At 44.9% G+C, this 16,228-nt stretch overlaps 1 protein-coding gene across 1 annotated transcript in view; it reads left to right on the top strand.

The window, feature by feature from the left end:
- Positions 1–2: 2 nt before the first annotated feature.
- LIX1L (limb and CNS expressed 1 like) overlaps positions 3–16,228 on the top strand; it is a gene marked incomplete at its 5' end in the record, with an annotated part of 23,339 nt that continues 7,113 nt past the window's right edge. The window contains 3 exons of the mRNA XM_005884964.2: positions 3–63; positions 10,085–10,248; positions 14,047–14,187. Coding sequence (XP_005885026.1) covers positions 3–63; positions 10,085–10,248; positions 14,047–14,187 — 366 coding nt within the window. The remainder of the gene's footprint in view (positions 64–10,084; positions 10,249–14,046; positions 14,188–16,228) is intronic.

The following is a 16,228-nucleotide window of genomic DNA, read 5'->3' on the forward strand; positions in this document are numbered from 1 at the left end:
TGCGGGAGGCAGTGGAGGCCGTGGTGAGGAGCTTTGCCAAGCACACGCAGGGCTATGGCCGAGGTGAGTCTGCGGGTCTGGCCTCCTGCGGGACACCCTCTGCACGGGAGCCTCGCTCCCACGGCCCTCTGGATCGCCTTCCTGGCGCAGAGCCTCACATGCATTTCCTTTTGGGGAGTTTCCTTCTGCGCTGCACGCTCACACACACACACACACACACACACACACACACACTCATACACACCCCTCCCCTTCATTGAGTTACTACTATATTCTCAGGGACCCCCACCCCTTGTACAGATAAAACCCTCTTTTCTTCCCAGCCTTTTCTCCTTGCGAAATGGAATGCCTTCTGTAGAGTAATGCCTTCCCATCTCTCTGCCTTCAAGGACGGGTCCCCATTGTGTGGGGTCTCATCCTTTATCTCAGACCCAAGACGTTTCTCACCCGTGGGCTCCCAGGCTCTCTTCTGTGGCCCCAGCCATTCCTGGGCTCCCTGTAAATTTACTCCGTCTCCCTGGCTTCTGAATTCTTTTCTCATTGTCACTCTAAAATGTCCAGTGCAACTTGGCATTTGCTGGGGAATTCCGTGGTGCCTTCACAAGTTGCCTGTAGTAACTGTGCTCTTAAATCTGGGGCCATCCCATTGGGCTCACACCAGCGTTCCGGGACTTAGAACCTCGCTTTCTTGTCTTTTTCAGTCTGAAGCCTCTCAACTCCGGCCTATCTGTCTGGCTCTGTTTTCCTGGCTTTTGCCCAAGAACTCGGGATAAATCCTAGGCCTTGGCTCTTTCGATGTTAAATTCTGTGGACATGAGCCAGGCAGAAATCCGAGTTCCATTGGAAATCTTCATCTTAAAGATTCTAGGGCTGCTGAGAAGGGGAAGGGGAAGGTTTTCTTTGTTGTTTTGGTCAGCCAGTGCAGAACTTCCTGAGTTTCAGCTCCAGATTGATAGTGTAACAAGGAATACATAGTGAGGGTGTGGGATACAGGATTTAGGTCTGGAATTTCTGAGACATCACTTCTCCCTGGCTGGTCAGCCCCTGTCGGACATGGAGTGACTAAATCTGTAACTTTCTAGTTTAATAATAACGCAGAGAAAGGTAGCAGGGCTTTCTCTACAGACAGTGATGAGGTTGTTTTTCTCCCTAAGAAAGTGTAATGAAAAGGGCACCTACAGGGTTTGGAGTCAGGCAGATCTGGATTAAATCCCAGGTTAAATCTCTTGCCACTATGTCTTTGGGGAAGTGACTTCACCTCACTGAGCTTCCGTTTCCTCCAGGGCTAATTATGTGGATTAAATGAGATACTGCTCCTAACACATAATGGCACTTAAAAATGATGTGTATTATCTCAAAACGTATTGGTTCATATTTCCTTGGGAAGGACACATCTCGTTTCCTCCCACTCTTAAATCCTGACAGTGTAGCCCGACCAGCTTGGCTCAGTGGTTGAGCACCAACCTGTGAACCAGGAGGTCATGGTTCAGTTCCGGTCAGCACATGCGCAGGTAGCAGTTTCTCTCATCACTGATGTTTCTCTCTCTCTCCCTCTCCCTTCCTCTTTGAAATCAACAAAAGTATATTTTTTAAGAAAACGAAATCCTGACAGGGTATACCTAAAGATTCCTAGGAAAACATTTTTAAGTCCACTTTGTTGTATGTGCCTAATGATATTTACCACCAGTTTCCCTTTGTTCTTCAACATTTTGAATTTCTACCATGGGGCAGGCACTCTGCTAGGTGCTGGGAATACAAATGAATATAATTCTGAAATTCATCAGGAGGGAATGGAGTTGTTCTTCTAGCTTAACACCTACACGAAGCAGGCCCACGCGATGGAGCTGCCACCAGCTGTTGTCCTGCTGCTTCAGGTCTCTAAGATGAGACCAAGGGAGGGTCTGCCCCTGAGCACAGGAGCAGCCAGGCTCCCTCACTCTCAATCTCGATCCTTCCTCTTGGGAACTTCCAGGCGTTTGCTAACATTGTAGAGGGGTGCGTCCTTTTGCTTGTCTGTGCTACCTGGGGAGCCTCTGATTTGGCTAAACTGAGTGTCCTGTGAAAACTTTTCCATTTCTTAGGAAGGGGGAGGGACCAAGGGTCTAGGACTGACAAAGAGCAGTCAGGCAGGCTGCAGATGCTGCGGCAACCCTCGCTTCCAGCCTCCCGCCTCCCACCACACTCCTCATTATTTCTGAGTCTCTCCTTTCCAGTCTGGGTGTCCAGCCAGTACTTGGGGAGAGTTTGGCAGATAGTTCAGCTTCAGGCAAGCAGAATCCCAGCTGGTTGGGCTCCGAAGTCCTTCACCACATGGAATCACTTACTCGGCTTCGATTAATAGGCAAAGCTGCCCTTGGCATGTACCCCATACCCTTGTGACTGGTGGCATGGCATTTGGGGGCTGGCTCTATTCCCCTGAATAGTATTTACCTTGGTCTTTGCCCAGACCGTTTCCTGACGGAATCAACCGAATCATCTTCAATTCACATCCTTCATCTTCTGGCTGCTCCCAATCCACCTTTTCCAGTCACGGTCTTCGGCTTTATCTTCACTCGGGTAGGATCTCAGCACTTATACAAGACAAACCAAACTCTTCTGTTATTGCACCTGTTTGTCTCTATCCCCCTCACCGCCAAATCCCTGCCCAAGATACCCACATAGCTCCACATGCTGTAGGATCTTTCCTTTTTTAATATATATTTTTTATTAATTTCAGAGAGGAAGGGAGAGGGAGAGAGATAGAAGCATCAATGATGAGAGAGAATCATTGATCGGCTGCCTCCTGCATGCCCCTTACTGAGGATCGAGCCCACAACCCGGGCATGTGCCCTGGAGCAGATTCGAACCCGAGACCCTCCAGTCGATAGGCCGATGCTCTATCCACTGAACCAAACCAGCAAGGGCTGCTGTAGGATCTCAATTTGTAGTGCATAGGACTTAGAATCAGAGAACCTGGCCCTCTTAAATAGTGGCTGTGTGATCTTGGATAAATTATTTAATCTCTCTAGGCCTCATCTGTTCCAGTCATTCATCTACCAAATATTTATTGATCACTAACTAGATGCAGTGGTGAACAAGACAGATACTCAGTCCCTATCTTCATGGAGCTCAAAGTCCACTTTACAGAGCATGTGTGAGGATTAATGGTGAAATAAAGCAGATAGTACAATAGAGAATTGGCTTTGGAGGCAAACAAACCTTGGTTCTAAATCCTGGTTTGGCCCCTGTGGCCTGATTTTCAGCTTGTTCACTTTTTATAAAATGGATATTACAATACTTGTCTTGATTAAATGAGGTAATGGCCCTGGCCGGGTAGCTCAGTAGGTTAGAGCATCGTCTTGATATGCTGAGGTTTCAAGTTTGATTCCTGGTGAATGTAAGGTGTGCAACACCTAGTACTCAATGAGTGGCTGCTGTTGTTATGCATTTGGAAGTGCTTTGAAGACTGTGCATATGACAGGTACGTTGGCATTACCATTTCCTTTGCCCCCCCCCCCCCACTTTCCCACATGGAATACGTATAGTTTCCTTCTAATGTTTGACAGCTGGCAATCTCTAAACTGGCATGATTGACTGAATGACTTTCCTTGCTAGGCAACTTCTGCATTGCTCTCTTCAAACCTATTTTTTAAAAATTATTGTTCTCCTTTTAGATCACAGTATGGTTACATGATTGAAATTCGGCCCAGCTTTCTACTAGGTTGAACAAGTGAATCTTGCGTGGTATTTTCTAGTTAGTTGTTTCTTTTCCTCAGAGTCCAGACAGCTTCTTAGCCTATAAGTGACCATGGAGTTAAATTGATTGGTTGAATATTTCCAATTTTTGGAATGTTGGATTAGACCCTGTATCAGTTTTCTTGCTCTAACAAATTATCCCAAAGTGGGTAGTTTAAAACAACAGAAATGTACTCCCTCACAGTTCTGGAGACCAGAAGTCCAAAATCAGTACCAGCGGGCCAACATCAAGGCGTCAGCAGGTCTGTGCCTCCTCCGGAGAGGCGCCAGTGGATCCTCTGTCTCTCTGTCTCTGCTAGCTGCTGGTGGCTGCCAGCATCCCCTGGCTTGTGACTGCATCACCCCCATCTCGGCCTCCAGGCTCTCACTGCCTTCTCCTCTCCTGTGCTTCATCAAATACCCTTCCCTAAGGACGTTTGTTGTCGTATTTAGAGCCCATCCAGATCATCTCCCCATCTTGAGGTCATTAACTTCATCACACCTACGAAGTCTTTGTCACACGAGGTAACCTGCACAGGCTGCCAGGATTAGGACGTGGACCTCGTGGCAGGGGCATCATTCAGCCGACCACAGCCCCCTCCCAGCGTCACTGTCACTTTGCAGTCCCTTCCTTCCAAAGAGTCTGTGCACTGTGGCCCATTCAGGGCAACCCTGCAGACGGAAATAGGAAATGGCAGGTCAAATACTGCTCACCAGCTTCCCTGTCTCCATAGCAACGTGAGTTCAGTCAGGCCAGCCTACTCCTGCCCTCCTTGATCAGGGAGCACCTTCTCACTCACCTTTCAATGTCATTATCTATTTATCCATGCTCCCCCCCCACACACACACACACACAGAATTGTGTTTATTTTATGATAGAAAATTTTTACGGTCGTTTCCTGTGTTGTTTAATGTTTTTACTCTGGTGGATGTGCAATCTCAACCTCTCATTCCACTTAGACATTCACATAATATTTTATCTCCTAAAGCAAACCCCAAATTTCTCTTTTTTGTTGCTATTTCACATCATGGTACAAGTAATGAAATATTCCTATATCTTGGTCTTTCTCCTCCCTTTCAGCCCAGCATCCATCAGTGGCTTCCAAAAAGCAAGTGTAGCTGTCATCTAGGCAGGTCTCCGTCATTGCTACCCCCCCCCCCCCCCCCACCGTTCTTTAACCGTTCTTATGCAAACCATTATTTATATCCATGGTTACTCACTGAAAATCTTATAAAACTATGAGCAACACCCCCCCTCCACACACACACACATAAATACTGATATGTACACACACATAATTTTCCCATAGTTTTAGGGGGATTTTGAACCCCCATAAAGCTTAACCATGAACTGGGCCTTAGCCGCTGGGTTAAGAGTCCCAAATTGAAAAACACTGGCATCAGGATGTCTACACTCATGCCCCCAGCGCTGCCACAGCTGTGTGAGCTGGAGCCAGACACTTACCCGGCCTTAGCCTGAGTTGGACTAGCTCACCTCTAAAGTCCCCTTCCGCTCTAAAAATAAGTGAGTCTATGAGCATTTTCAAATGCAGATCACAGTTAATTGCTTTTTTTTCCTGAGCACTTGCCCAATTTCCCATTTCAGATTCCCATTTCTGAAACAAGGCTTCCTATTTCCTTTGGCTTTGAGTTATCATTGAAAAAATAGTCCTGTGCTCTGTGCCAAGAGGGGTTTAACTGGCTAGAAAATGGACACATGCTTTCTGTCAGGACCTGCCCCATCCTCGCGCTCTCTTCTCCTTCCTTTATCCGCACTCTCCCTGCGGTTTGCATGTAAGGAGAGCTGTCATGCAGCCCATTGTGTTAAATTGTCTCAAAGAGGGAACTGGGCCTGAAAAGATCTCAGTGGAGAGAACAAAGGCGGCTAAGCGTTCTGGGCAGCAGTGACCTTTGAAGAGGCCCTGCCAAAACGCAGGGTGGGAATGAGTTTCCTTTCCATGCTGTCTTTCAATTGAAGAATGAGCATTCCGAAAGGCCGGTTAAATATGGGGAATTAGAAAAGAGCTGATGCTGCTTTTCAGACTCCGGCTGGTGCACGGAGTGCTTGCTTCCGTTGTAGAGCCGGTGAGGTAACAGTTGCCATTGGCCACTAGATTGTTAACGCCTTGCTGGCAGGGAATGTATCTTGTTTATATTTGCATCCCTAATGCCTAAAATAGAGCGATGCACCTGTCACATGCTCAAGTGTTTGCTTAATGTGTGTGTGGCAGCCATGAAAATGTGCTCGTCACACCCTGGCCGGTAGCTCAGTTTGTTTTAGCATCATCCTGCTACACCAAGGTTGTGGGTTCAATCCCCGGTCAGGGCACATATAAGAATCAACCAATGAATGCATGAACAAATCAATCTCAATCTCTCTCTCTCTCTCGTCAATAAAAATGTTTAAAAAGAAAGAAAATTCGCTGTCCATGTCCCCTGCTGCAGGGAGCATAATTGACTGACAGCCTTACCCTGCTGTGCCCTCTAGGTCCATCACCACATCTGCACTGGGTCTACATATCCTGGAGGCAATTCCCAGCCAGGGACTGAGCGCAGCAGGGGTACTAACTCAGGCGCGGCCTAGTGAGATGTGGGACTCCTTTGGCATGAAGACTTCCCACTGGCCTGGCCAAACCTTTCTTAGAACTGTGCTGCAATCTCTCATCTCCAAACCTCCTTCCTTCCCCCTCTCCTTCCACAGGTATCAGACCTTCAGCATGGTCTAAATGTTCTCCCTTCTCTCACTTCCTCCCCAATAAATGTCCTGCATGTCTATCCATCTTGCTGCCTTCTTGGCAGACCTAAACTAACACAATCCCATATAACAAAAGCCTAATAGGCTAAGTGTCTGACTGTTCGACCATTCAACCAGTCGCTATAATGTGCACTAACCACCAGGTGGCAGACGCTTCACCCGGTAGGTTAGCTTGCTGCTGGGGTCTGGCCGATCAGGACTGGGAAAGACGGGCTGGACACGCGCTGGAGCCCTCCTGCAGTCCCGCGGCCTGGCCTGTGCCTTCTCGCAATCTGGAACCCCTCGGGGGATGTCGGAGAGCCGGTTTCAGCCTGATCCCCGCAGGCCAGGCCAAGGGACCCCACCAGTGCACGAATCCGTACACCAGGCCTCTAGTATAAAAGAACTAGAGCCTTAACCGGTTTGGCTCAGTGGATAGAGCATTGGCCTGTAGACTGAAGAGTCCCGGGTTTGATTCCATTCAAGGGCATGTACCTTGGTTGCGGGCACATACCCAGTAGGGAGTGTGCAGGAGGCAGCTGATCGATGTTTCTAATTCTCTATCCCTCTCCCTTCCTCTCTGTAAAAAAATCAATAAAATATATATTTTTTAAAAATAACTAGAGGCCTGATGCACGAAAATTGTGCAAGAGTGGGCCTTCCTTCCCCTGGCTGCCGGCACCAGCCTCCCTCTGGCACCCGAGACCCGGGCTTCCTTTGCATCCCTGGCTTCGTCAGGAATGTGTCCGGAAGGACGTCCGGTCTAATTAGCATATTACGCTTTTATTATATAGGATTATTATATAGGATGAATGACAGATGATGTACCATAGAATTGTACCCCTGAAACTTATATAATTTTATTAAACAATGTTACCCCAATATGTTCAATTTTTAAAAAAGGATGAACGAGTCCTTGTAACTGAGAGTGGAAAGTGGTCATGTTGCAAGATATTGGAGAATATTTATGATGGTTTATTATTATGAGGCTTTAGTTAAAGCCATTTAAAATGTTTGAACCGTAGAGTCAAAGTGATCCTTTCCGAAGGCAAACTGATCTCATCCCTCCTTCCATGTAAAACCCTCAGTGGCTTCCCAGTGCTCTTAGGATACTCCGTCATGGCCTCAAGATCCAACCTGGTCTGGTCCCTGCATCCTTTTGCAACCTCATCTTGCATTCTACTTCCCCTCGCTCTCTCTTTTCTAGACACACTAGTCCCTTTATTCACCATATTCCCGGCTGCTACAGACCCTTTGTACATGCCATTCCTTCTGTTCAGCGCACTAGTCTCTCACCTTTTTGCCTAGTGGATTCATATGCATATCTGAGCTTAAATATCTCCTCCTCAGGGTGACTTCTTAACTAGGTCAGATGTTCCTATAACATTTCTCACCATCTACCCCTCCTTTATAGCACATATCACACTGGCTATTTTAATATCTCTCCATCTTTAGACTGTAAGCTCCATAAGGAAAAGGCGCAGTCTATGGTTTTGCTCACTCTTATAGCCTAGCATCCAGCACAGAGTAGGTACTCAATACATATTTGTGGAATCATTGGGCCCAAGTATTGGGGGCTGAGGGCCACTGTTCTGGAATACAGTGTTGGGTCTGGAGTTTGATTTTACCCTAATTATAGCTAATAAGTTAGCGGGTTACTGTTTCATGGATGCTGGTAGAAGTCAAGAAGTTCTGGTTCAGAAACAAAGGGCTTTATTACTCAGAGCACAGCAGGTAGCATGAGCATCATGTTTGTTTGCACCAGTTCCCTTTGCCTCCCAAGTCCGACATTGAAGGCTTGTTCTTTGTCCCATAGAAAGATATTATCTCATCTGTCAAGGTTTTTTGCTGCAAACACAATCCTGAGAAATGGCCTAAGTACAGAGCAGACACAGCCTTGAAATCTTGCCATACCCAGCAAGATTGAAAGGAGATTGCAGCAGACCTGTGGAGGAATATCTCCCATTATACAGTTTCTCCAAAAATTATTTATGTCTAGAGAAAGCCTCAGAATAGAAATTCATTTCTCTCTCTCTCTCTCATATATATATACATATATAATATACTAGAGGCCTGGTGCATGGATTCGTGCACCAGTGGGGTCCCTCAGCCTAGCCTGCAGGGATCAGTGGACCTCTGCCCCACCGCAGCTCGGCCTTATCCGCCAGCTCAAGTCGGGCTCCAGCCCGCTGTCCCCTTCTATCCTACACAGCATAAAGTAGTGCGCAAAGTGGCAGGCGGATAGGGAGAAGCCCGAACCTGGGCTGGGCGCCACATCGGCCCCGCTGCACCTGCTGCCTCTGCCAGGTGTGCAGGGGGAGTGTCCATGAGAGGCCTCTGCACCTGCGCTCGCCAGCCCAGCATCTAGTGCCCGTCTGTCAGCTGAGCAGCGCTCCCTCTGTGGGAACACACTGACCACCAGGAGGCAGCTCCTGTGTTGAGCATCTGCCCCCTGGTGGTCAGTGCACATCATAGCTACCAGCCAGTCGTCCAGTCATCTGGTCGTCCAGTTGCTTAGGCTTTTATATATATAAATTACATTTACATATATGTTATATAAATTATATATACACTAGAGGACCGGTGCATGGATTCGTGCACCAGTGGGGTCCCTTGGCCTGGCCTGCGCCCTTCGCAATCTGGGACCCTTCGGGGGAAGTCAGAGAGCCGGTTTCAGCCCAATCCTCCTGGTGGTCAGTGCGCATCATAGCTACTGGCTGGTCGGCCGTCACTTAGGCTTTTATATATATATAGATAGATAGATAGATAATATACACATAGTATTCCAGGAGGTAAAAGGAATCTGGCCATGGGTTTGCTTGCCAGAAGTATACGCTTGAGAATGGCTAATACGACCATATTTCCTTGAATGACAATATTATATAATGGTTAAGAACATTGACTGCAACCAAGACTTCCTGGGTTTGAATTCTTGCTCTGCTGCTTTCTAGCTATTACATCCTTGGGCAAGTTATTTAACTTCTCTATGCCTCATTTCCCTCATCAGTGAAATCCTCCAGGTTGAGCGTCAACTATGAACCAGGAGGTCACCGTTCAATCCCGGTCAGGGCACATGCTCAGGTTGCAAGCCCGATCTCCAGTGGGGGGTGTGCAGGGGGCAACTGATCAATGATTCTCTCTCATCATTGATGTTTCTGTCTCTCTCTCCCTCTCCCTTCCTCTCTGAAATCAATTAAAAAAATATGTACATTTTTTTAAAGTATCTGCCTCATAAGGTTGTGAAATGGGTGACACACAGTAAGTGTTCAGTAAATGTTAACACATTACTGTGGTGACTATTATTATTCTAGGGCAGCTGGCCAATTGTGGAATAATCTACTTGCACTTCATCAGGCAGTGATAATGGTCTGCTGACCTTGGAAATGCTGCCTTCAATGTTTAAGTTACTTTCCTTTGAACTACTCAAAATGTGAACTAGAAAGGTGGGGGAGGAGGGCAGGCATGCAAATGGACTCACAGTCTAAGTTTATTAATTTTTAAATGCTTTTAAATGGTGATAGGTAGAGACTTAGGAGGGTAGACTCTTAACGTAGGTACAGGTCACAGACCCTCTATTCAAGCAGAGCACCACTTGGAATTGTTCTCTTGGCTGCACTATCTACTTCTCTTTTGTAGTGAACGTGGTGGAGGCGCTTCAGGAATTCTGGCAGATGAAGCAGTCCCGTGGGGCTGACTTGAAGAATGGCGCTCTCGTGGTTTATGAGATGGTTCCCTCCAACACCCCTCCCTATGTCTGCTACGTCACCCTGCCTGGGGGAAGTTGCTTTGGGAGTTTCCAGGTAAGAGTTGCAAAGCAGCAGTAGCAAAGGTAATTGCTTTGACTTTGGGTGGTGGGCACACAATGCACAATATACAGATCATGTATCATAGAAATGTGCACTTGAAACCTATATGACCCTCTTAACCCTAATCAATGTATTAGTCTACTCTCCTTAGCTCCCTACCTATCACCATTTAAAAGCATTTAAACATTTACTAACCCCAATAAATTTAATGAAAGAAAGAAGATAATTGCTTAGGTGCTAGTAATGGCTTTCTCTATCACTTTGGCCATTAAATCTCTGTTTGAAATCACATATTTGAAGACCTGAACCAATTCTGGGCAAATCATTCTGGTAAGCATCTCAGGCTCATTTGACCACCAAAGAACCTCATAGCAAGCTTTTCTTTTTAGCCTGCAAAAATGCAAACCCACTCTGAATTTGAACAGTGATTAATAATGCCCTGATTCAGTATATCAGACTACCAGCACCTAACCCATGTTCTAATCTGGCTTTTCAAGTTCCGGCCATCTCTTTTTGAGAACATAGAATAATACTCCTTGCCCCAAGTTTGTTTTCATAGGCATTTACTAAGGAAAGCAATGTTTGGGTGGAAATGTTACTCAGCCAAGAGTTAGGCTAGTCACATTCTCATTCCCTTGACTGCCAGCAGGCAAGTCAGGTAACTTCTCTGGGCCTCAGTTTTCCCATCTATCATATGAAGGAGAGAGGTTAGATTATTTCTAAAGTCTTTCTAGTACCGGTACTAGCATTCTACAATTATATGAAAGACCTGTAATATATGATGATGAAGAGTGGTTGCTATTATAGGGTGATGAGAAATTTGAATAGCGTAAATATTATCATCAAAGATGGATTCTTTTTTTAATATATTTGTATTGATTTCAGAGAGAAAGGAAGAGGGAGAGATAGAAACATCAATGATGAGAGAGAATCATTGATCAGTTGCCTCCTGCAAGCCCCCCAGTGGGGATCGAGCCCGCAACCCGGGCATGCGCCCTTGACCGGAATCGAACCCAGGACCTTTCAGTTCGCAGGCCGACGCTCTATCCACTGAGCCAAACCAGCTAGGGCAAAGATGGATTCTTTACATTACAGATAGGAAGGAAGCCCTCTGAAATGTTAACTTAGAATCTGAATAGGAATTTAGAAAAGAGAATAGACACGTTTGTTCTGTTTTCCATATGGTTTGTATAGCCCTTAGACAAAGTTATAAGCCCTGCTGTGTGCTTCCAAACACCTTGAACTTCTCCTAACATATCATAATTGTTTATCTCTCCTGGGGGATGACACTCCATGAAGGCAGAGATAGCATCTGTCTTCTTCCTTGTTCAGTTTTTTTAAATTAATTAATTAATTGGATTTTATTGAATGGTTTTTGTGGTTTTGTTTTGTTGTTTTTTAGAGAGAGTGAGGAAGGGAGGGAGGGAAGGAGAGAAAGACACAAAGACAGAGATAGTGATGTGAGAGGGAAACATCAATCGGCTGCGCCATGCACGCACCCTGACTGGGTATCGAACCTGCAACCTAGATATGTGCCCCTACCGGGAACTGAACCCGCCACCTTTTGTGTTTTTGTTGTTGTTAATCCTTACCCGAGGATATTTTTTCATTGATTTTTAGAGAGAGTGGAAAGGAGGGGGAGAGACAGAGAGAGAGAAACATGAATGTGAGAGAGAGACATTGTTTGGTTGCCTCCCGCGCGGGCCAGATCAAGCCTGCAACCGAGGTACATGCTCTTGACCGGAATTGAACCCAGGACCCTTCTGCCCGCGGGGTGACGCTCTATCCACTGAGCCAAACCAGCTAGGGCCAACCTGCCACCTTTTGGTGTATGGGATGGTGCTCCAACCAACTGAGCCATACTGGCCAGGCCCCTTGTTCAGTTTTAAATCCCTACCATGAAACTCAGCACTTAAGTAGGCACTTAAGCCCTAGCCGGTTTGGCTCAGTGTAAAGAGCGTTGGCCTGCGGACTGAAGGGTCCCAGGTTCGATTCTGGTCAAGGGCACATGCCCAGGTTGTGGGCTCCATCCCCAGTAGGGGGTGTGCAGGAGGCAGCCAATCAATGATTCTCCCTCATCATTGATGTTTCTGTCTCTCCCTCTCCCTTCCTCTCTGAAATCAATAAGGAAATATATTTTAAATAATAATAATAATAGGCACTTAATAAATCTGTTGCATGAATGAGTGCCATTACAGCTCAGTTCCTGCCCCAAATAGAAACGGCCCCCAGGGAGCTTCATTTAAAATCAGATGGCTAAATTTCCCCCTTAGAGCCTCAGCCATTTTAGAGAAATAAGTAAGTGCCCAGAATGACTAATGTTTATGCTTTCTCTTCTACAGAGTAAGATCTTTCCTTCCCTTCTCAGACCTCATTATATTGCTGAATAAGGACTTGATTATTTTATGGTGATGCCCAAAGCTGAACCATGGTAGTAATTTGATTTCTCTTATTTCCAGAAAGAGTAGGATTATCTATTGTGGCCCCTTTTGGATGATCTGTTTTATATTCACTTTGGCAGGTGAAATTTCTTCCATTGGTTCTTTTCATTGATGACCTCTCAGAAACAGCGTTAGACAGTAGAGTGGACAGCAGGCTAGTAAATAGAAAAGTAGAAACAGAGAAATTGAAGAAGCAAGATTTAGGGTTAACGTACCAAGCTCCATATACCGTCTGAGAGAGACCTGTCAGCTAAAGGAAATTGGGAATTATTGATAATTAAGGATGGTTAAGTAGCAAACATATCCTGGGCTACTTTTAAAAACTGTAACATCATTTACCTCCTTTCCTCTAATCCTAATCATAAATGACAAAGGGGCCCAGCTGGGTGTGGCTCAGCAGTTGAGCGTCGACCCAAGAACTGAGGTCACGGGTTTGATTCCTGGTCAGGGCACATGCCCGATCAATGATTCACTCTCATCATTGATGTTTCTATCTCTCTCCCTCTCCCTTCCTCTCTCAAATCAATAAAAATATATATTTTTAAAAATGACGAAGGGCACGGAGGCCTTTGAAGCAGCCAGTGAAGATGAATTATAAAGGAACACTTTGGTGCCTAGGGGTCTGAAGTTGAATGGTGAAATCAGACTGTCCCACGATACCTATGTTGGATACAATGTAAAAATATGAATTTTTAAGTTTTCTTGCTTTCATTAGGTCAGCCTTCCTTTCCCTAGACACCCCTCTTCTCCTTGTGTCCACGGGGGATAAATACTATAGATTCCTTCTTCAGACCTTGGGCTCTGCTCAGGGATAGCTCCTTGATTCATTACATTATTGGGGGAACTGCTCAAGCTAAAAGGGAAGGCCAAGAGTCCCAGATGAGACTAGCGTCCCCACTGCAGAAGCAGCCTAGACTCAGTCTGTTCCAATCTTGGGTTATCCGGAGGGATGAAAAAAGTCTTGCCCGTCCACAGAACAAGAGAACAAGACACAGATTTCTAACAGGCTGGCCAGAATCTGGCTTTTGAGTAATTAATTCTGTTGACAGTTTAAACAGGGCTATTTTTCATATCCAGTGATTATATGCTGACTTCAGCAGCCTTCCTCATTCTGCTTTCAATTTGGTATGAGCTATATAGCCATCTCCAGTTCTTTAATAACTTCAGGATGTCGAATCAAAATTGTGTTTCCAAATGCCCCCACCATTTACAATAAAAACGTTGGAGGGAGTGTTGAACAAATGATTTATCCAGAGTGTCCAAGTGTCTTCTACCCCAAGTGTTTCCCTCCCATTGCGCCTTCTCTCTCTCAGACGCACACATACACATATGCTCTCTCTCCCCTGCCTAGTTTTGCCCCACTAAAGCTGAGGCCCGGCGGAGCGCTGCGAAGATTGCACTAATGAACTCTGTGTTTAACGAACATCCTTCCCGAAGGATCACTGATGAGTTCATTGAGAAGAGTGTCTCTGAGGCCCTGGCATCTTTCAATGTAAGTTTCTTGGAGTTGGAAGGAAGGAGATGGGAGATGGGAGAAGTGGCTGGTTGGGAAGTCTTACCTATCATTTGGAAACAGGGCATGGATTCTTGTTTTATTTCCTGTCTACATCTCTGTTCTGTTTTTTCTCTGTCAGTCTTTTATATGACATGCTCCATATGTCTCAGTCTCTAGCTCTGTATGTGTGTTTGTCTTTGTTGCATTTCGTTTCTTTAATATTTGAAACATTTGTGTCTCTCTGATATCTAGAAACCTTTACTTCAAGATTTATGCAGTTTTAGAGATTTTACAAAACAAAAGTTGAGCTAGCATTTTGTTTTTCCCAGTTTGGGTTTTAGACCTTAGCTCCTTCTTCCTTCACTGTTCTTTCTTTTTATATGACTGTTTTTATTGTCACTTGTCTCCTGCCTCCATTATTTCATTCTATTAATAAAGAATATAAAGAATACTTTATAATACAGTGTCTTGGATTTTTTCCTTTCTAGGAATGGGGAGGATAAGTTATTTATTCTCTTTAAAAAGAACATTTGTTCTTTCAAATGACGATGATGTTGTTGTTGATGATGATGATGATGATGATGACTAACCATAGCTAGTCCTAATTATTTACTTTGTGCCAGCAATTGTTCTAGGAATTTATATGTATTACATCTCATTTGATCTTAAGAACAATCCTGTGATGTGTAAGTATTATTATTGCCCCTGTTTTACAGATGAAGAAACTAAAAACACAGGAGTGAAGTTTTGCCTAAAGTGATAGTGCTAGTAAGTGGTAGAGCCAAGGCTGAACCCAAGACAACTTATAGACTTTTCTAGTTTAAGGTGCATCTTAGAAGTTAGCACTACCTTCTCCCTCCCTCCCACAAGTTCATTGACAGACTGATAAAGTCAGGTCAATTTTCTGTTTTTATCCTCTTTGCATTTAAGGTGTAATTACATATACTAAAATGCTTCAGTTATCTGTTTTGTGAAGTAGTGTTGAGCACTTCATTTATTAAATTTTTAAAAATATTTTTTCGCCGAAACCGGTTTGGCTCAGTGGATAGAGCGTCGGCCTGCGGACTGAAAGGTCCCAGGTTCGATTCCGGTCAAGGGCATGTACCTGGGTTGCGGGCACATCCCCAATGGGAGATGTGCAGGAGGCAGCTGATCGATGTTTCTCTCCCATCGATGTTTCTAACTATCTATCTCTCTCCCTTCCTCTCTGTAAAAAATCAATAAAATATATTTAAAAAAAACATTTTTTCATTAATTTCAGAGAGGAAGAGAGAGATAGAAACATCAATGATGAGAGGAAATCATTGCTTGACTGCCACCTGCACGCCCCCTACTGGGGATCGAGCCCACAACCCAGGCATGTGCCCTTGACCAGAATCAAACCCAGGACCCTTCAGTCCACAGGCCAAGGCTCTATACACTGAGCCAAACCAGCTAGGGCTGTGTTGAGCACTTTAAATCATAAGTTGGCTTCTCTTTGTTACCTAAGCTCCATCTATTCTTCTCCCATTACTCTTTACCCAGTCAGCAATATCTGCGGGGAAGAAAAACATTTTTATATTAAAGCCAATTAAAATTAAGAAAGTATGTTTTTCACTCATTACCAATGTACTATAAAACAAAACATTAATTTGGATTATAGAAAGAGGGTTTGTGACCAGGGGCTCTGATTCTTGTTTTGAAATTATGATTCTACTAGCTATGTGACTTTGAGCAAATTACTTAATCTAAGTCTCAGTTTCCTCATCTGTAAAATAGGATAACAATTATGCCTATCACGTGGGATTATTGGATAAAAGAAAATATATTCAAGCACTTAGCACATGTTATCTCTTTAGATGCCTTTGGATGCCAGTAATAGAAAATATCACTTCAAATTGACTTAAAGGAATAAGTAACAGAAGGAAATTTATTATCTAATGTGACAGACAGGAAGTGCAGAGATAGAGCAGATTTCAGTGCTGGTTGATTCTGTGGATCAAGAATGTCATCATCTTGGCCGAAACCGGTTTGGCTCAGTGGATAGAGCGTCGGCCTG

This window comes from Myotis brandtii, unplaced genomic scaffold (genome assembly GCF_000412655.1).
Source record: "Myotis brandtii unplaced genomic scaffold, ASM41265v1 scaffold882, whole genome shotgun sequence".
Lineage (NCBI taxonomy): Eukaryota > Metazoa > Chordata > Mammalia > Chiroptera > Vespertilionidae > Myotis > Myotis brandtii.